The 20,005-nt window shown below is 55.7% G+C and overlaps 2 protein-coding genes across 2 annotated transcripts; one reads left to right on the top strand and one right to left on the bottom strand.

Moving 5' to 3' along the window:
* The first annotated feature begins 414 nt into the window (after nt 1–414).
* On the top strand, nt 415–6,961 carry WBP1 (WW domain binding protein 1). The gene is made up of 4 exons (XM_083398640.1): nt 415–573; nt 2,461–2,563; nt 3,330–3,491; nt 5,565–6,961. The coding sequence occupies exons 1-4, from the start codon at nt 499–501 to the stop codon at nt 6,206–6,208; spliced, it is 984 nt and encodes a 327-aa protein (XP_083254766.1). The 5' UTR covers nt 415–498; the 3' UTR covers nt 6,209–6,961.
* A 2,787-nt stretch (nt 6,962–9,748) lies between these two features.
* MOGS (mannosyl-oligosaccharide glucosidase) lies at nt 9,749–18,370 on the bottom strand. The gene is made up of 4 exons (XM_083398326.1): nt 17,819–18,370; nt 16,501–16,721; nt 13,009–13,205; nt 9,749–11,629 (listed from the first exon to the last, which is right to left on the bottom strand). Exons 1-4 carry the CDS (start codon nt 18,210–18,212, stop codon nt 9,907–9,909), a joined length of 2,535 nt encoding a protein of 844 aa, XP_083254452.1. The 5' UTR covers nt 18,213–18,370; the 3' UTR covers nt 9,749–9,906.
* Nucleotides 18,371–20,005: the final 1,635 nt, after the last annotated feature.

Here is a 20,005-nt window from a genome sequence, read left to right as displayed (position 1 = left end):
GCCCTGCCGTCCATCGGCTCTTCGGCCGGCCCCTCGCGCTGCGTTTGGCCAGCGTCGCCGCCAGTTACGAAGGTGGTCTCCGCTCGTTGGCTGGAGGCCCCTTCCGTCGCCGCGGAGGGCGGGCCCCTGGCCTCTTTGTCTGCTGTTGTTATGGGAGAAGCCGGCCGCCGATTGGTCCCCGCCGGACGGAGGCGCGGGCGCCGGTTGGCCGGCAGCCGCGCGGAAGGCGCCGATTGGAGGGCCGGGCGCGGCGGGGCGGGAGCCGCGGCCCCGAGTGATGGCGGCGTCGGCGGCGGGGCCGGCGGCCTGGGCTGAGGCGGCGGAGCCGGAGCCCCGGGCGGCCTGGGCGGCCTTGGCGGAGGCGGCAATGAGGGCCGGAGGCGCCGCGGGGCAGCGGGCGGAGGCGGCGGCGGCCGGGCCCCAGGAGGCCGAGGCGGCGGCGGCGTCTGGGCGCCCGCGAAGGCTGTAGGCGGCTGAGGCGACGGCGACGGCGGCGTCATGGAGCGGAGGAGGCCTCCGCCCGGGAGGGAAGCCCAGGCCGGCTGGGCCGCCTTGCTCGGCCGGGAGCGACAGGTAGGGGGCCGCGGGAGCCGGGCCAGGTAGACTGCCTCTGGCCCGGGAGGCTCCACCGGGAGGCCGGGCGCGGGGGCATCGGGCAGAGGAGCCTCTTCCCCAGGGCGGCCCAACGGGTCCTCATCTTCCTCATCATCTTCCGTGCCCCCCCCCCGCCCCGTAATTTCCGTAACAACCATCTTCATCCTTTTCTTTGTATGCCGCCTTTCCATGGTTAAAACGGTTCTCGAGGCGGCTCACGACATGACAAGATTTATACCGACAGAACAAAAGACATAAGCAATAAATAGGGCACATCAAAAGGGGCACAGCCAAATAGAAAACCAATATCCAATCATAAAATCTAAAACTAAAAATACAGCATTAATATCAGTCGCAATTTAAAATGACATTGATAAAAAAATAAAAACAAAATTAAAAGTGGAGCCCTCTCTGATGAGCAGCAGCAGCAGCAGGTTCCCCTTACAGGGAATCTGGGAGCAGCGCCCTCTTGAGATTTTCAGAAGTTGGGATGCAGAAACCTGGCTCCCTCCAGCTGTGGGATACAGAGCAGAGGCATGGCAGCTAGTAGGATCCATGGACAGACCTCTCCTCCTTCCAGAATTTGCCCAGCCTCCTTTTGAAGCCATCCGGGTCAATGGCCATCACTGTTTCCTGTGGCAGCGAGTTCCAAAGGCTATGTGGTGCATGAAGGAGGATCAAATCTACGGATAAAGGGAGGCATGCAATTTGGGGGGCGGCGGCGACGACAGCTTCACAGGATGTCAATTGGAGTTTCATTATCATTATTTATTATTTCATTAATTAAATGTCTATGCCACCATTCATCCAAAGATCACAGGGCTGTTTACAATATAGAAGCCCAAAATACATACCGTAGTAACAAATAAAAACCAACCCACCCCCGTTTTTAAAGACCATACTTTGTTTAGTTAGTCAAAGGCCTGGAAGAGGAGGAATTCTTTTGACTGGGGCCTAACGAAGGCGCCAGGCAGGCTTCCCTAGGGAGAGCATTCCACAAGCGGGGAGCCACCGCAGAAAAGGCCCGTTCTTGTGTTGCCTCCCTCCGGACCTCTCATGGAGGAGGCACACAAAGAAGGAGCTCAGATGATGTTTGCAGAGTCCAGGTCAGTTCAGGTGGGGAGAGACAGACCATGGGCTTTGGTGGTGCTGAGCCATTTAAGGCGTTACAGGTTGAAACCAGCCCAGAAACTTACTGGCATAAAGGTTCTCGCGTTAACTGCAATTAATCCAGAATGCGGCAGCCAGACTGGGGACTGGGAGCAGCCGCTGAGACCACATAACACCGGTCCTGAAAGACCTGCATTGGCTCCCAGTACGTTTCTGGGCACAATTCAAAGGGTTGGTGCTGACCTTGAAAACACTAAAGGGCCTCAGCTCAGTAGACTTGAAGGAGCATCTCCATCCCCATTGTTCAGCCCGGACACTCAGATCCAGCTCCGAGGGCCTTCTGGTGGTTCCCTCCCTGCGAGAAGCCAAGTTATAGGGAACCAGGCAGAGGGCCTTCTCAGTGGTGGCACCTGCCCTGTGGAACGCCCTCCCATCAGATGACAAAGAAATAAGGAACTATCTGACTTTTAAAAGACATATTAAAGCAGTGTTTAATGCTGTATTGTGTTTTTAATGTTCGGTTGGAAGCTGCCCAGAGTGGCTGGGGAAACCCAGCCAGATGGGCGGGCTAGAAATAATAAATTATGGTGATAATGATGATGAGACAGGGAGAAATACTTTTCTTTCTCCGCCTTCCCCGTGCATCATTTTATACAGTTCTGTCATGTCACCTCTTGCCTCTTCTGCCCTTGGGCGTTTTCGGTGCCCTTTTCCTGAACCTTTCCCAGCTTTGTCCCCTTCTTCTCTCTGGTCCAGGCGCGTGAGTTCTGCCCTGGGGTGAACGACCAGCCGTACGTGTGCGAGACGGGTCACTGCTGCGGGGAGACCGGCTGCTGCATCTACTACTACGAGCTCTGGTGTGAGTAGGAGGGAAGGAGGAAGAGGCCTCTGTGTCACAGCAGCCTGGGAAGGATCCATTGACCCATCTAGCTCAGGAAATCCAACACTAACTGGCAGCAACTCCTAAGATTTCAGGCCGGGAGGCTGTCCCGGTCTGACAGTGGGAATTGAGCATGGGGCCCTCTTGCTTGGAAAACCAGATGCTCAGCCACTGAACTGTAGTCCTCATGATTCCATCTAAAATGCTGTATTTAACAGAAACCTCAGAAAGTGCCTTATGCCAAGTGAGACCCGTTGCGCAGCTCAGTATTGCTTGTGTATTATTTCTTTAGCGCCTCTGCCTTGACGTCCCTGTGGGCCTCCCCAAGGTGCTCTTCAGGCAAACAAGCTCCCCAAGGGGCTGACATACAATCCAAACAAGGCAGCCTCTTCCCCCACAGGCTTACTGTCTTTCTTTTAAGTAAATATGCACACAGGAAAGGAGCCAGGGAGGAAACAAGAATCAAAACTCAGCAAATCAACAGCTTTCTATGCTGACTGGCAGCTGTGGCTCGTAACCTTAAAATAATGCAGGATTCTAGTCCCCATGATTCTGAACAGGCTGTATTGAACAGCTGCCTTCTCTTGAGAGAGAGAGAGCCTTGGTCCGTGCAGCTCAGAATTGTCTACACACTGACAGGCAGCAGCAGCAGCTGTCTCTCCCCAAACTACCTAGGAGAGGAGGGCCAGAGTGGGCCTGTTTCCTCCATAGCTGACCTTCCTCCTTTTTGCCCCTTCCCTGGCAGGGTTCTGGCTCCTGTGGACTGTCCTGATCCTCTTCAGCTGCTGCTGCGCCTACAGGCACCGCCGCGCCAAACTGCGCCTCCAGCAGCAGCAGCGGCAGCGGGAGATCAACCTCATTGCCTACCACGGTGCCTGCAACTATCCCCCGTCCATGATGGATCTCAGTGAGTAGCGCCTTTTCTCTTGGGCTCTGCCTCGCCCAGCCCCTGTGGGGGCAGCGGGTGGGGCAGTGCCACGGGGCTGGGAGGGAAGGAGGGAGGGGAGCAAAAACTTAGGGCTGCAGGGGCCATTGGCACCTTGAGCCAATATCCCCAGAGATCTCAGGTCCTTCAGCCAGAGCTCTGGGTCCGGCTGGCAGGCCTCTGGGCCACCCTTTTGCCTGCTGATTAAAGGTGGTTGGGAGACAGAGGAGTTCAGGGGAAGGAAGGCCCCCTCTCTGGGGAAAAAGGGGTATTAGGAGAACCAGGAACAATAATAAATATTAAGAGTGATAAATAGGGAATAGACAGGAATGGCATAAGAGAGGAAGGTTGTTACAGGAGCAAAAACCCAAATACGTATCAAAGGACAAAGGGGGAACTATCAGGGATTTGTGAGGGGCAGAGGTACAAGTTGAATGCAGAAGGAGAAGCGGAGAATAAATTACAGAAAATACTTTGTGAGGCCTGTGGGGTGGGAAAGGAAAAATATACAAGGAGATGGCTTCTCCACTTGGATCAACACATTGTGGAGGCTGTCATTAAAACTCCAGAGAAAATGCCCTTAGCTTGAGGAAATGTGAACTGTAGACTTCCTTGCTACAAGGAAAACACATGGCAAAGAATTCTGCCATCTCCCAAAATGGATTAGGTATTGAGAGAAATCAGGGTCAGGAATTGGCCACTGATGATGGTGCCAAATGCTGCCTCACCTGCCACCATTTTGGAACCCGTTCTGGCCCTTCCCCGTCCTGTTGTGGCTGGTGGGCCTCAGACATTTAAAGCCAGCAGCTAAGGCTTGCGAACTAGGGGATTGGAAGAGATTGGGTCAACTAGGCCAGAACATCTAGTTCTGGATGCTGTTTGCTTAAATCATATCCAGCCGATGCTGTTTTAAGGAGAAGCGTTGAGGGAAACCTTCAGAGCCAGCAGTTGAGCCCCATGTAGGTGCCCCTCCGTTGATGCGAAGGCGGCAACGTTTTTGTCAGTTTCAGAACTTGGCACACACCCCTGAGACTGCAGAACTTTTACTGAACTACAACTCCCATCATCCCTGACTATTGGCCATGCTGGCCGGGGCTGATGGGGGTTGGAGGCCAGCAACATTCAGGGGCCTGCAGGCCAGTGGCCCTTATTTACGCCTCTCCAGGTCTTCTACAACCCAGCGGTGCCAGCCCTCGAGCCCAGAAGCTGTGACACGCAGAGCAGGTTGCTTTGCCACTTAATAATAATAATTTATTATTTGTACCCCGCCCATATGGCTGGGTTTCCCCAGCCACTCTGGGCGGCTTCCAAGATTAAAAATACATTAAAATGTCACACATTAAAAACTTCCCTGAACAGCCTTCAGATGTCTTCTAAATGTCAGGTAGTTGTTTATCTCTTTGACATCTGATGGGAGGGTGTTCCACAGGGTGGGCACCACCACCGAGAAGGCCCTCTGCTTGGTTCCCTGTAGTTTTGCTTCTCACAGGGAGGGAACCGCCGGAAGGCCCTCGGAGCTGGACCTCAGTGTTGGGGCAGAACATTGGGGGTGGAGACACTCCTTCAGGTCTCCTGGGCCTTTGAGGCCGTTTAGGGTTTTCAAGGTCAGCACAAACACTTTGAATTGTGCCCAGAAACATCCTGGGAGCCAATGCAGGTCTTTCAAGACCGGTGTTATGTGGTCTTAGCAGCCACTCCCAGTCACCAGTCTAGATGCCGCATTCTGGATTAGTTGTAGTTTCCAGGTCACCTTCAAAGGCAGCCCCACGTAGAGCGCATTGCAGTAGTTGGGAGATAACCAGAGTATGCACCACTCTGGCCAGACAGTCTGCGGGCAGATAAGGTCTCAGCCTGTGGACCAGATGGAGCTGGTAGACAGCTGCCCTGGACACAGAAATGACCTGCATCTCCATGGACAGCTGTGAGTCCAAAATGACTCCCAGGTTGCGTCACCCCTTCCTGCTGGTACGGCTCTCAGATGTCCGCCTGCTTCTGCGGCCCTGGGTGGTGCTGAGTCGGTCTCTCTGCCCTCCTCCCCGCCTTCTCCTTCTGCAGGGATGCTGGCTTCCTTCAAGCTGCCTGCCTACGAAGAGGTGGCCCATCGCCCGACCACCCCGCCACCCCCCTACAGTGCCATCCTGGGAGGCTCGGCCAGCCGCCTGGGCTCCAGCACGCTGACTCTGACGGGCAGCTCGGAGAACTATACCAGCTGCTCTTGTGAGTCCAGCTGCCTGACGTCGCCCAGCAGCACCTCTCTGTCGGCTACGGAGGCCAGCACCCCCAGCGAGGGCGAGGCGGATGCCGAAGGGGCCGGCGGGGGCAGCAGCAGCCCGGGGGGCAGCTGGGAGCTGGCGGGCAAGCTGGCGCCCTGCCCCGCGCCCCCCAAGCACGCCCTCTTCTCCTCCAGCGTGGAGCTCTTCGAAGGCGACTCCCGGCGAGTCTCGGACAGCGACGAAGGGCCCGACGAAGAGGGCGAGCACTTCCGCCACCGCCGGCTGACGGGCGACTCGGGGATCGAGGTGGGGCGAGGGCAGGACGAGGAAGAGGCGGCTGGCGAGGACAGCGAGGAGGAGGCGGCCCACCTGCTGGCCAAAGGGGTCCCCTGCTCTCCCCCGGGCAGCGAGGCCCAGAGCCTGTGTTCGGGGCAGGCGGAAGGCGACCCCGAAGAACTGGCCGCCTCGCCTACGTTGCCTGTCTGAAGGGCGCCTGCCCTGCTTGGCTGACTTCCCCTCCCTGCTTTTCGGGGACGGCCCTTTCCTGACCCCCGGGACTCCGCCACTGCCGCCCTCCTGGCGCCCGGCAGCAGGAGGCGGGCAGGAAGGGCTTCTGCGCCCGGCAGTTCACTGTGGAGAATTACGCCTTAGCACCAACACTGCCCTCTGCCCATAGCCAGATCTCACGCTCTGTTTCTTGTTTCCCTGCCTAGGCAGTCCGTAGTGCGCCTCCCCAGCTCTCTTCCAGCTTTGTGACCAAAGGTCTGCTCCCCTCTGGCCCTCTGGGTTGGGTGCTTCCCTAGGAGCCTTCTGTGGACTTGTGCCCTGTCTCTTGGGGGGTGGGTTGGGCCTGGACTACCTGCCGGACCCCGACTACCGTAGCAGTTGTGTGTGTGCGTGTGTGTGTCTCCCGCTGCGCTCCGTAGCCTTTGGTGACAAGGTGCAGCTCTTCCTCTGGGTGGGGGCTGCCTCCTTCCCTCCCTCCCCCTGGGGATTTGCACTGGGTTTGGGGTTTGCTGGCTGCATGGATGAAACGGTTCTTGCCACCCCCTGCTCCTTGCTCCAACCAAGCTGGGCTGGGAGCGGGGAGCTGGCCTTCCCTGGGCAGGCTGCTCGACGCAGCTTGTTGGGTCCTCACCATACCAGTGCCTGGTAGCCTTGGGAGTGGAGGCGCTTCTCCCCGTGGAGGCGCTGGGGGGGGGGCAGCAGTGCGTGCTTATTATTAAAGAGATGTGGACACCCCTGGCTCAGAGGCTCTTGTTTGGAGTGTGTGTTGCGGGGCTGTCTGTGTGGCAGCTCTCCTTTGTGGAAACCTGCGTGCTGCGGCAGCTGCAGCTTATAAGTTCAGCCCCCTTTTACAGTTACAAGTGTGGGCTGGGATAAGCAATATCCCCCTCCCCTCTTTCCATAGATCAAGAGATGCGTAACTGGGCCAGGGAAGGGGGTCTTGGCTCATTGTGGCCCATCCTCCTGTCTCAGCAAAGGTGCCCTGTAACCTGAATCCAGTGAGTTTTTCTTTTTTTAGTCTCTGATGAAGGCACACATTCTTTCTGAATTTACCTCCCTGGCATTTGATAAATCAATTGGGGTTTTGTTCTTAGAAGGAGTGCCGTAGTGGCTCCCATTTTTTAACTGCCATCCTCGTATTTGGATGAGAACAGCCAGCACAAACGCCAAATGGTCTGCGCTCCCCCCCCCTTTGTCTAATCTAAACACAGCCCCCTTAAGATTTGCAGCATCCCTGTATCCTGACTTATCCACCTGTCTGAGCTTCAGTGCCCAGGACTGGACCTGTCACTCCCGGCTGAGATCTGAACGTGTCTTGGAAGCAAACTTGACTGTTTGCTACAGAGCACTGTACTTGATTTCTCCCACTGAAGCGCACATGCTTAGCTTATGCCTCCGTTTCTTCTGTATGAATCACACTAGTGTGCTCAAAACATCAGACAGGCCTCTTGCAGCAACTCCTTAAGGCTGGATAGCACAGCTGGCTAGAGCATGGTTCTGCTAACACCAAGGTTGCAGATTCAATCCCTACATGGGACAGCTGCGTATTCCTGCCTTTTAGGGGTTGGACTAGATGATCCTTAGGGTCTCTTCCAATTTTTATGCTTCTGTGAAGTAGTTTTCTTCTGTCTGTTGCCCTCCATATTTTGCTGGCCCCCAGCTCCCATCATCCCAAACTTTTAAATCATTCATTCGTGTAGCCTGTATTTCAGCTGAGGAATTCACAGAGAGTGTGACTGAGAATCTACAAGTTGTTACTCTTGCAAAACTCCTTTCAAGCTAGAGCTGATTTTTTATTTCAAAAATCCAAATATTTTGTGTTTGGGGGCAGAGTCTGCAGCTGGACTTCAGCCCTGGGCTTGTGGGTTGCAATGAAATAAAATAAATAGTGGGAGCAGTACAAGCGTGCAAATGACTCGTTCCGAAAAGCAGTGGGAATGCTTCGCATGATTTCTTGCCCAGTGAGGAAGTCATGCAATCTCCAGGCTACAGAGTGAAGCAACTGAGCCAGTCTCTATAAGGAGGCAAGGCAAATGGGGTTAGAGAATCAGCAGGCAGCAACATGAATGGTGGGCTGCATTTATGTATTGCTCCCTAGCTAGGGCAAGGGCCACTTGCTGGATGGGGGGTTACAATGGAGACGGAGCAAACTTTCACGGAGCAAACTGTCCACAAATCCACCTCATATGCCAGCCTGTGGACTCAAAACCCAGAGGTCTAAGCACACTTGCAGTGGGGCCACACTTGTCTCCTGTGAATGGGGGGGGGGGGGGACGGCGGACCCTTTGGGAATCTGGCCGGGACTGGGAATGGTTGGCTGTAGCACCCTTTGCCAAAACAGTTTTCTTGCAAGTGGCAACCCAGATTTCCATGCAACTGCTAACGGAGGGCAGCACTAAGGAGACAAGGGGTACAGCTGAATCGGTGCCACAGCCCATCTAGACCAGCCTTCTGTTCTCACAGTGGCCAGCCGGGGGGGGGGGGGGGAGCCAGGATCCAAGCACAAGAGCCCTCTGCCCTCCAGCTGTCGCTGCTGAAGTGGCCTGCAGCCCAGGAAAGGTGGTGGCATGGTGAAGCCGTTAAGTATTTTGGGTGCCTTGAGATGGCCTGGCGAGGGATGCTGTGATCCCGGGGCAGAGCAGCCTCCTTGGAGGCAGGAGGTTCAAGCTCTGGGCAGCTCCACGGAAAAGACTCTCTTTTCCATATCCCCCAGCAACCAGTCAGGCAAGATCCTTTGGGGCTCAGCTCACTCTGCCCCCTGCGGTTTGGGTTTGGAGGCAGGGCTGGGCTGAGGGGTTCCCTCCCTCCTATGGGCAGATGGTGCCATTTTGCCCACCTAAGTATTGGCACTGATGGCCCATGTGGCTACACCTACATGCATGCATATATATCTCTTTGTTTGCCTGGCTGCAACAGCTCAGTTGCTTAGAGTCTGGTCCTGACAACACCAAGGTTGCAGGTTCGATCCCTGGTTGGGACAGCTGCATAGTCCTGCATTGCAGAGGGGTAGGGCTAGATGATCCTCAAGGCCCCTTCTACAACTGTTCTTATTCTCTGAGTGTGGAGAAACACCCTGTGGCCCTGAAGCAGCTGGTCCCAGTTCACATCAGCTTATAGCACCATAAACCCATTAATCCCCAAGGCTTCAAAAAGTTGTTAACTGGCAGCACATTTGTAGCTGCACTCCCCAAATCATAAGCAGCGGGGGGGGCGGGGCAGTCAAAACCCTCCCTCCCAGGAGCTAAAAACATGTAAAGGCTTTGAGGGTGTTTCAAAACAATAAAGCGGCATATAAATTTTGCAAAATAACAATAAAATCCCAAGTGCAGATTCACCACCAGCCCCAGGGAGCCGCTCTGAGCGCACAAACCCCTTTCATGTTGCCTTCGCCTCTGATTCCAAGGCATCTCCCCTCCGCGCCCCCAACTCCAGAGGCGGCAGCGCATGGGAATGCCCAAGCAGCCCGAAGAAGCTTCTTCCCACAGCCCAGCTCCTTTCCCGCAAGAGGCCACCGGCACGTCCAGCTTCACAGCTTTATTTCGCTAGAAAATTAGAAGTCCGATCCTGGAGGGAGAGCAGCGGAGGCCAGCTGCCCAGGAATCAAAACACCTGAGGGGAGGAGGCGGGCACCGCGCCCGCCAAGAGCATGGCAGAGGCAGCCTGGCACTTTCGGAAACTCAGTACTCCTCGGCCATCATGAGCACCACCAGGGCCGACCAGCCCGTGAAGGGGTAGCACCCTTGGCCCTTGCCCGTGCCGTCGTGATACTGCTCCCACACGTAGCCGCTCTCCAGGTACTGCCGGTAGACGTTGCCCACGACGTTGGCGCGCAGCTCCCGGTACAGGGCAGCCGCCTGCTCCCGGAAGGGCCCCTCCAGCCGGCCGTAGTGCTTAAGAGCCCGCACGGCCAGGAAGTTGATGTTGACCCACACCGGGCCCCTCCAGTAGGGGGGGTCGTGCTCCGTGTTGTGCTTGAGGTAGAAGGGGCTGGAGCGCGACAGCGAGCGCAGCCCAAAGGGTGTCCACAGCTTCCTCTCGCTGCGCAGGTCGGTCAACAGGCTGCCCAGCCGCGGCGATTCGGGGTGCAGCAGCTGCAGCAGCAGCGGGAAGAGGCTCACGTAGCCAAAAGCGCCCCCCACAAACTGCAGCCGGGGCGCCTTCCGCACCACCCGCAGCAGGCGCGGCGTGGGCAGGGGCTGCCCCGGAGGAGGCGGGCGCAGCTTCTCACGCTCCAGGGACGCCGCCTGCGTGTGGTTGCCGTAGTCGGCAAAGGTGCCCAGCGCCTCGGCCCAGTGGTGCTGGTCCAGCAGCTGCCCGTCCGACAGGGCCTCCGCCATGCGCCGGTACTCCTCGGCCGGCTCCCCCAGCCGCGTGGCCACCTCCGCCATGACGCCCGAGGCCACGGCCATCCAGCAGCGCAGGTCCAGGTGGCGCTCGTCCTCCGAGGGGTGCGAGGCCCTGGGGTAGTCGTCCAGGCCGGAGGTGAGCGTCTTGGGGTTCAGGAACGCCTGGGTGTCCCGGTCGCGCCCGCGCCAGCGGAAGGTGAAGGGCAGGGGCCCGGCCTGCGTGCTGTTGTACCAGTCGTACCAGCTCTGCAGCCGCGGGTAGAGGCGCCGCAGGTAGTCCGTCTCCAGAGCTTCCTGCGCCAGCAGTTGTCGCAGCGCCAGGAACAGCGTCGGGGGGTTTCCGGCACTGCTGTGCTGCACGATGAACTCCGCGGGCACCTTGGCGCGGGCCTCGGCGCCCAGGATCTGCTCCCGCGGGATCCAGCCTTCGGCGTTCATGAGGTCCAGCCAGTGCGCCAGCACATCTCGGCTGAGCGCCGCATCCCAGCGGGCCAGCAGCAGCTGGTGGAAGCCCTCGTCCCACAGGAAGCCCCGCGGGAAGAAGGAGCGGGAGGGCACGGCCGTGAAGAGCGGCGCCTCCGGGTAGGGCTGGGGGAGCTCGGCATGGGGCGACTGCACCAGCGAGCGCCCGTGGAAGTAGCCCATGCCGCCCAGCATGTTGCTGAGGGCGGCCCGCGCAAAGCTCTGCTCCGGCGGGGAGAAGCCCTTGCGTGCCAGGCCAAAGACCTCCTCGAAGCGCCGCTCAAAGGCCGCCGTGTGCCGGCCCAGCTCCTGCGACAGAGCCTCGCCCGCCAGACGCCCGGCACGGTCGCCCGCGCTGCCCGACTCAAAGAGCACCTCCAGGCGGCAGGGCAGGGACACCGTCACCTGGTGCACCAGCAGCTGGCTGTGAGGGGGCGCCCGCTCCCCGGCCGGGGAGTGAGAGGCATCCACCCCAAAGTAGCGGCGCTTGGGGGCTCCTGGGGGGGCGAAGGTGAAGCGAGGGGTCAGGCTGGCTTTCACCACGTCGCTCAGGCGGTCCAGCCCTTCGGCCTTTGCCTGCAGGTGGTTGTAACTGGAGAGGGAGAAAGGGAGCGAGAATCAGCGCCAAGGACTACTGCTCTTCCTCCACGGCCAGAGACAGCTATCATCTATCTATCTATCTATCTATCTATCATCTAGCTTATCTATCCATCCATCTATCCAGCTATCCATCATCTATCTACAGTGGTACCTCGGGTTACATACGATTCAGGTTACAGACTCCGCTAACCCAGAAATAGTGCTTCAGGTTAAGAACTTTGCTTCAGGGTAAGAAAAGAAATCGGGCTCTGGCGGCACAGCAGCAGCAGGAGGCCCCATTAGCTAAAGTGGTGCTTCAGGTTAAGAACAGTTTCAGGTTAAGAACGGACCTCCAGAACAAATTAAGTACTTTACCCGAGGTACCACTGTATCTATCATCTATCTATCTATCTATCTATCTATCTATCTATCTATCTATCTATCTATCATCTCCATCCATCTATCCATCCATCCATCATCTATTTCATTTATACAGTGCCCCTTCACCTGCAGATCTCAGGGTGGTTCACAAGATAAAAACGATGGATAGTAGCACAAAATATATACCGTATTTTTCTGTCTTATAGACACCCTTATGTATAAGACGCCCTCTATTTTGGGGGACTCCAGTTTAAGAAAATGGGGGGGAGATGGCCCTGTGTATAAGTCGCCCCCTAATTTTTGACATTATTTTTTAGGGGGGAAACCTAGCCTTATACAAGGAAAAATGTGGTAATTGAAGCAAAAGCAAAACTAAACATAACCGGCCTTCCCACAAACAGAGCTAAAAGGCTGTAGAATATGATTCATTAATTTTAATATTTTAATATTAATTTTAGAACTGCATTGATCATAATTTGGTACCATAATGACTGAACAGCATGCAAGTTAAATTGGCCAACTGGAATGTATACAATACCCGTACCCAATGTCTTGTAAACTGCCCAGAGATCTTTTGCTGACGGGTGGTATATAAATCAGATATCAATCAATCAGACAAAGGTCTGGTTGAAGAGGAACGTTTAGCCTGGCACTAAAGATGTATGGTGAAGGCCCCAGGTGAGCCTCCCTGGGGACAGCATCCCACAAATGGGGAGCCACTGCAGAAAAGGCCCCGTTCTCGTGTTGCCACCCTCGGGACCTCTCATCCGGAGCAATCCTTCCGAATGCCAGCTGCTGGAACCCGCAGGAGGGCAGAGTTGATTCTGTGCCCAGATCCTGCCTGTGCGTTTCCTGTGATGGGTATGTGGCTGGCCACTCTGAGAGCAGCATGCTGGGCCATGGGCCTGATCCACGCGCCTCAGCTTGGGTTCTTACTTAAGGGAGACACAATCACATCCCCACCCCACCCCCTAGGATTGAAAAATGTGGCATTTCTGCCCTGCAGGGTACCTGGCGTAGAGAGGTGCTGTGCCCGCCTCGTTGGTGGGTTGCTGGAAGGTGATGGTGAAGTGGCCCAGCTCCTCTGTGGTGCCCGTCAGGGATGCCAAGCGGCCGGTCTTCTGCTCCACCACAGGCTGCAGAGAGCCCTGCCCATCCGTCGCCACGTAGAAGAGCAGGGAGATGAAGGGGGCCGGGGGCCCAGTTCTCTGAGGAAAGGAAAGCACCGTCAGGAAGCCCCAAGACTCCTCTCCCTGCCTTGTGGCTTAGGGCCCTCGTATTTACGGACTGCCTCTTCCGGTCTGCCCTGCAGAGGACCTTCAGGTCCATGAACAACCATAGTTTAGAGGTCCCGGGCCCTAAGGAAGTCAGACTATCCTCCACCAGGGCCAGGGCCTTCTCAGTGGTGGCTACGACCTGGTGGAATGCTCTATCCCTGAAGACTAGGGCCCTACACTGGCTCCCAGTACATTTCCGAGCACAATTCAAAGTGTTGATGCTTGAAAGCACCTTGAAAGCCCTAAATGGCCTCGGTCCAGTATACCTTGTTACGGTAAAATCTGTATCAATCTGAAGGAGCATCACCACCCCGCCCCCCATCGTTCTGCCCGGACACTGAGGTCCAGCTCCGAGCGCCTTCTGGCGGTTCCCTCTCTGTGAGAAGTGAAACTACAGGGAACCAGGCAGAGGGCCTTCTTGGTGGTGGCACCCGCCCTGTGGAACGCCCTCCCAGCAGATGTCAAGGAAATAAGCAACTATTTTACTTTTAAGAGACAACTGAAGGCGGCCCTGTTTAGGGAAGCTTTTAATGTTTAATAGGTTATTGTATTTTAGTGTTGTGTTGGAAGCCACCCAGAGTGGCTGGGGAAACCCAGCCAGATGGGCGGGGTATAAATAATAAATTATTATTATTATTACTACTTCAGGATTTAACTTCCTTCCGCAGGGCCTGTAAAACAGAGCTATTCCGCCTGGCTTGTAATTTGAATTCAGCCTGATTTTTTATTTCCCTTCCCTCCCCTCCCCCTCCCCTTTTATGAAGATCACCCGCTCTGAGACCCCACAGCTAATTCTCCCCTGGCCTCCTCGCCGGCCCAAGTAGGACCAATTCAGCCAGCTAGCCCTGGTGACTATCTAATGCTTATTAGATGGATTTACCCTAAATTGATTTCTGAACTTTGAATTTTATTGTTATTCGTGTTTTTATGCTGTATTTTATGATGCTTTTACAACTGTTTTAAATTGGTTGTTAGCCACCCTGAGCCCGATTTTTGAACCGGGAAGGGAGGGGTATAGATAAAAAAATATTATGATTATTTATTATTGAGTGCGAGGGTGAGCTCTGTCATGGATGCACTGGGGGGGGGGGGCTGGACTAGAGGACCTTTGACACCCCTTTCAAGTCTACCACTCTAGGAGTCTGTCTGCCTGGGCGCCTGTCTGCTTCTAAGTCTGAGAGCCCCGCTCTGGGTGAGACTTGTGGGTCGAAGCATCGGGAACCTGAGCTGAGACAGGCCTTTGCTTCCTGGCTGAGCATCTTGGGGCAGCCGGGGGCCAGTTAGCCCCATGCATTCTTTTTCCCCCCTGTTTTTTTATTGGTTTTCCAAAATTTTTAAACAAACAAACATAAATCTTAACTGTACTTAATCCAATCTTCATAACATGGTTAGGTGACTTCCTCTAATCCATCTGGCTGAGTTTCAGTATATATCTTTGTAACAGTTTTTCAAAACTAAATTTCTCATAAAATTAACTTAATCACTTAACATCGTTCTTTCTTTTCATTTTAACTTCAAACATTTCATTCTCTAACATCACATATTTAAATCCTAAGCCTATCTGATATTTGCAAATTTTCCCAATTAAGTTGTCTTAACATATTTAACTAAATAGTCTTTAAATTTCATCCATTCCTTCTGGTACTCCTCCTCCTTCTGGTCGCGGACTCTTCCGGTCTGGTCGGCCAGCTCCGAAAAATCCACCCTCTTCATAGCCCCCTGCATTCTAAACTTGGGAGAAACTTGTCTCCCTTCCGCCCCTCGGACAGAGTTTGGGGCCTCAGCCGCCGTCTCGAGGTCACGGGATAAGATAAGAGGCAGAAGGAGAACGATGCGGTGGATTATCTTTATGTCCTCAAGGGCTGTGCGTGTTTTGGAACAAACAAGGCAAGGAAACCAGAGGCTTCCTTGGGCTTAAAATTAAATTACGCTGTGTAGCCCCCCCCCCCTGAGGTCTGGCGGCAAGCGGGTGCCAGGGCTGCCGTCTGAAAGCCTGTGAAGGCGCCAGCAGCCCAAGCCACGGAGCAGAGGGCTAGCAGTGGCTATGAGCTACAACGGCTGCATTCTGCTTCCATGCTCGGAGGCAGCAAAGGTCGGCTCTTCGGCTCAGACCCTGCTTACGATATACGATATACGACATCTTTATTGTCATTGTCCCATGCAGAACAATGAAATTGAAAAACTACATAAAAACTACATAAAACATTCAGAACTCCCTAAAAACTCTGAAACCCCATTTTAAAATACACTATACTATAGAGACCCCTTACACTGCGTTTAAAACCAAAATTGCATTTGGGTAGAAACTGTTTCTCAGGCGGCTAGTCCTAGTCTTTATAACCCTGTACCTTCTTCCAGAAGGCAGAAGCTGAAAGAGATCATTTCCGGGGTGTGCACTATCCTGTGCTATCTCTGCCGCTTTCTTATGGCACTGCCTGGAAGCGTAGATTTGATCCAAGGTGGGAAGAGTGCACCCCATTATTCTCTCTGCAGTCTTTACAACCCTGGACAGCATTGTTTTTTACCTGGCCGTGCAGCTCCCAAACCACACGCACAGACCATAAGTTAATACACTCTCCACAGTTGCTTGCGAGTTTCCCGCAGGCAACGGTTCAGATGGGCCACAGGCCTGATCCTGCAGGCTCTTAGGTGCAAGCACCCCTAGGCCTGGTAACAGCTAAACAGGAGCCCCCCTGCACCCCCCTCCAGCTCCACAAAGGTCCATGGGTGCATACCTACGGGAGCACCTCTCCTGGCATGCCCCATGGAGGACCTTAAGGTCCACAAATGACAAGACTTTGGAGGTCGCAAGGTCGTTAGATTGGTCTCAACTAGGGCCAGGGCCTTTTCAGTAGTGGCCCCGACTTGGTAGTACTCTCTGTCCCAAGAGACCAGGACCCTGCGGGACTTGACATCTTTCCGCAGGGCCTGCAAGACAGAGCTGTTCCGCCTGGCCTTTGGTTTGGACTCAGTCTGACCCTTATGTTTCCCTCCCTTATGGTCTTGATCTATGGGCTACTATTAAAATGAGGCTGCATTTTAAATTGCATTTTAACCTGTATTTTAAATTGGGTCCCCCCCCCCATTAAGTTTTTACTGTAATTTTACTGGTGTTAGCCGCCCTGAACCTGGTTTTGGCCGGGGAGGGCGGGGTATAAATAAATTTTATTATTATTATTATTCCTTAGGAGATGCCCATCCCTCCCGCTGGCCCTTCGCCACTCACCTCGGGCCGCACCGTGACCCTCCAGCTCCAGTCTCCCCCGTGCTGACCCCCAGGTCGCTTGACAAACTCCGTCTGCAGGCTGAGGCCCACGTCCTGGATCTCCTGCACCCCAAAATTGACGCCGTCGTGGAGCAGCCAGCCGTAGCGCGGGAGGCCGTCGCTTTGCTCGCAGGTGTGGCGCAGCCGGACGTCCCCCTCCAGCTGGTGCATCCACATGAGGCCTGCAGGAAGAGCCGCAGAATGGCAGTGGGAAGGGCCCTCCAGAGTCATCTAGTCCAACCCCCCCTGCAATGCGGAGAGCGAGGGCAAGAGCCACTCTGCCAGGGACAGCAAAGGCACAGACCCTGTTGATCAGATGATCAGAGCCCCCAGCCCCCCCCCCCGAACTTGAAGCATGGGAAGTCCCAATAAAAATTTATAATTTGGCAGAATATTTGGACTATATGATATGTATTTGTATAATTTGGAATATTTAATGTGATTTGATTGGATTGTTGAAATGGAAAATTTAATAATTTATTTTTAAAAAAATAAATAAATCTGTGCCTGACTTGCAGAACTCACTGGCTCCCTTCTTTCCTCTTGGAGCACGGATGATGCCCAGATTTTGGGAGAGGGCTGGGCAATTGCTGGGAGGAACCCTTACACGAAGATCAGAACGATTGGGCCACAGATTCCAAAACCATAGCTGCCAACTTTTCCCTTTTCTTGCGAGGAATCCTATTCGGAATAAGGGGATTTCCCTTAAAAAAAGGGAAACGTTGGCAGCTATCTCCAAAGCAGCTCCCAAGGAACAAAGAACCTCCCCGGTCCTAGCAGCCTGTGACAAGTGCCAGCTCCTCGTGAGTCGCATCATGCCAGCGCTCTCTCCTTTGCGGGGGGCAATGGGGAGGTGTCTTTCCAGCAGCAGCTACCTGGGGTCTGTTTTGCGCTGGAAGGGGCCCCCAGGCTGCAAGCGCACCTTCTCTGCAGGCTCTGACACCTGTCCAAATCGGACTTTACCCCAACGCTGCTCTCCTGAGACAAATGGGTGCCAAAAGGAGCTTCCTAAAGGCTCCAGACTCTGTGCCACCTGCCACGTAGACCTGGGCCAAAGGTGCCGGTGGCGCTGGGTGCATGGGCAAGGCCCTGCCCTCTTGCCTAGCTGTCAACTTTTCCCTTTTCTTGTGAGGAATCCTATTTGGAAGAAGGGGGTTTCCCTTTTAAAAGGGGGAACGTTGGCAGCTATGCCCTCTGGGCACCTCAAGCGCTGAGTTGGACGGGGCCCCCGGGGGTCATCCAGCCCGACCCTGAGCTGCGCTTCTTCTCCCCCTCTCACCTGCGACGGGCGAGCGGGGGCTGCGCGCCTTCATGCCGAAGTAGACCTGCGGCCGGTAGGAGCCCCAGAAGCGGCCGGGCTCGGCCTGGGGGCCGCTGCTGTTGGCGTCGAGGATGCGCGGCGCCGGGTGCAGGGAGAGGACGCGGGCCGCCCGCCAGCGCCGCGCCCCGACGCCGTAGCCCACGGCCGCCAAGCCCAGCGCCAGCGAGCCCAGCGCCAGCACAGCCACCAGCCGGGAGCGGGCGACCCCGGGCTGCCCCGGAGCCCCGACGGCGCCCCCGCCGCGCCCCTTCCTCGTCCCCATCGCCGCCCCCGACGCCGCCGCCCGCGGGGGTCCCTTCTCCGCCGGGCGCCGCCCCGCCTCGGGTCCTGGTCGCCGCCGCTCGCGGGCCATCCTCCGCCGCACCTGCAGCCCCGACCGGGCGGGAGAGGGAAGAGAGTCGCTGGGGCTGCGCGGGCAGGAGATCGGGGGGCGATCGGGGACTCCCCCGGCCCCCGACGGGCAGGATCCTGCCCGGGATCCCCCTCCCCAAAGCGCCGTCGGGGGGCGGCCGCGCCGCCTCGCTCACCCTTCCGGATCGACTCCACGCGGCTCCCCGACGCGGACGGAACTACCTTTCCCGGCAGGCCCCGCGGCGCCCCAACCCCGGCGCACTCTGGGAGATGTAGTCCCTGCCCCTTTCCCCGCCTTCCACCAGGCTGGGCACCCCGGAAGTGCTCGGGGTCCCCCCCCCCCGTCGGGGCGGCCAAGGGTGCCGTGGCGCCTGGCGAGAGGTTGGCACCCGCGCATGCGCCTCCGCGGGCAGGGATTCTGCAAAAGGGGCGGCGATGCCATCGAGCGGGGAGGGCGCGTCTGCAATGGGGCGCCGCCTTACGCAGAAGCTCAACAAGCTCTAGTTTAGGGCCCCCCTTTATTTTTTTGGGCCCCCCCAAAAAATCAAAGGAAAAACCACTGGATGCACATTTCCAAAATATAAGATAAAAAACAGCTAAAATAAAACCTACATATATTTAGACCTTAACAATTTCACTATTAATATACTTGTATTTTGTATTAATGTACAAAATAATACTGTATTTCACTATGAACGTACTTCTTCATTGTATTTCAGTTCAACAATGACTTTGATAAAATACATATTTTTGTGATGTGCAAATGGCTTTCAATCCCTATTGGGTCCATCAATGACCATCTAGCATCTATTCCACACAAAAAACAGGGACCCTGGACCTTCCACTGCCTCCCGCAGTTGGGTCAAACTCATGCTGGTAGCTTCGAGGACACACCCTGGGGTTAACTGGACACTAACCACTGCACCCCACTGTCCCTGGGGGGCAACAGGAGGCTGGCCTGGAAGGGCCCCTCCTTGGACCTGATCCAGCTGCAGCAGGACACCAAGGAAACAGCCACCCTAGCGGAGCCAAGAGAGCATGGGGGGGACCCCTCAAATACTGCCCACCCAAGAGACAGGGGTCCCTCTTCTGGGTCCCTCAAATACTTCCCCCCCCCATCAGAAGTGGGACCTGGAAAAGGCCGAGAGCCGCCACAGGGGTTTCAAGGCTGGCAAAATGGGTCCCTCAGCCCTGGTGAGCCCCCAGAAATGTGTGGGGCAGCCCCTCCATGCCTCCCGAAGTCCACCCGCATCATTAAAAAGCCAGGGTTGCCTAGTGGGTCGAGTGTCAACCTGAGAGAGAGCAGGCTTCCAATCCCAGCCAGGCTGTATTTTTATATTTGTTGCATTTATATCTCACCTTTCCCCCCAAGGAGCTCCAAGTGGCAAACACAGTTCTCCCCATTTTTTTGTCCCAATGACCCTGTGGGGCAGGCCAGGCTGCATGTGAGTGACTGGCGCAAGGGTTTCGCGGGGAGCTTTGGGGCTGCTGGGGAATTGAACCCGTGTCTCCCTCAGGTCCCAGGCAACCCTCTCACCCAGGGGTCAGCCAACTTTGTCAGCAGGGGGCCAGTCCACCGTCCCTCAGACCTTGTGGGGGGCCAGGATATTTTTTTTGGGGGGGGGGAATGAACGAATTCCTATGCCCCACAAATAACCCAGAGATGCATTTTAAATAAAAGGACACATTTTACTCATGTAAAAACACACTGATTCCCGGACCGTCTGCAGGCCAGATTTGGTTTGCCTACCCATGCTCTGACCACTGCACCCCACTGCCTCCCATGAAGCCTCT

Source organism: Podarcis tiliguerta, assembly GCF_965153285.1.
Source record: "Podarcis tiliguerta genome assembly, chromosome: 9".
Classification (NCBI taxonomy): Eukaryota; Metazoa; Chordata; class Lepidosauria; order Squamata; family Lacertidae; genus Podarcis; species Podarcis tiliguerta.
Note: the sequence above shows the minus strand (reverse complement) of the source record. Positions and strands in the feature narration are given on the sequence as shown.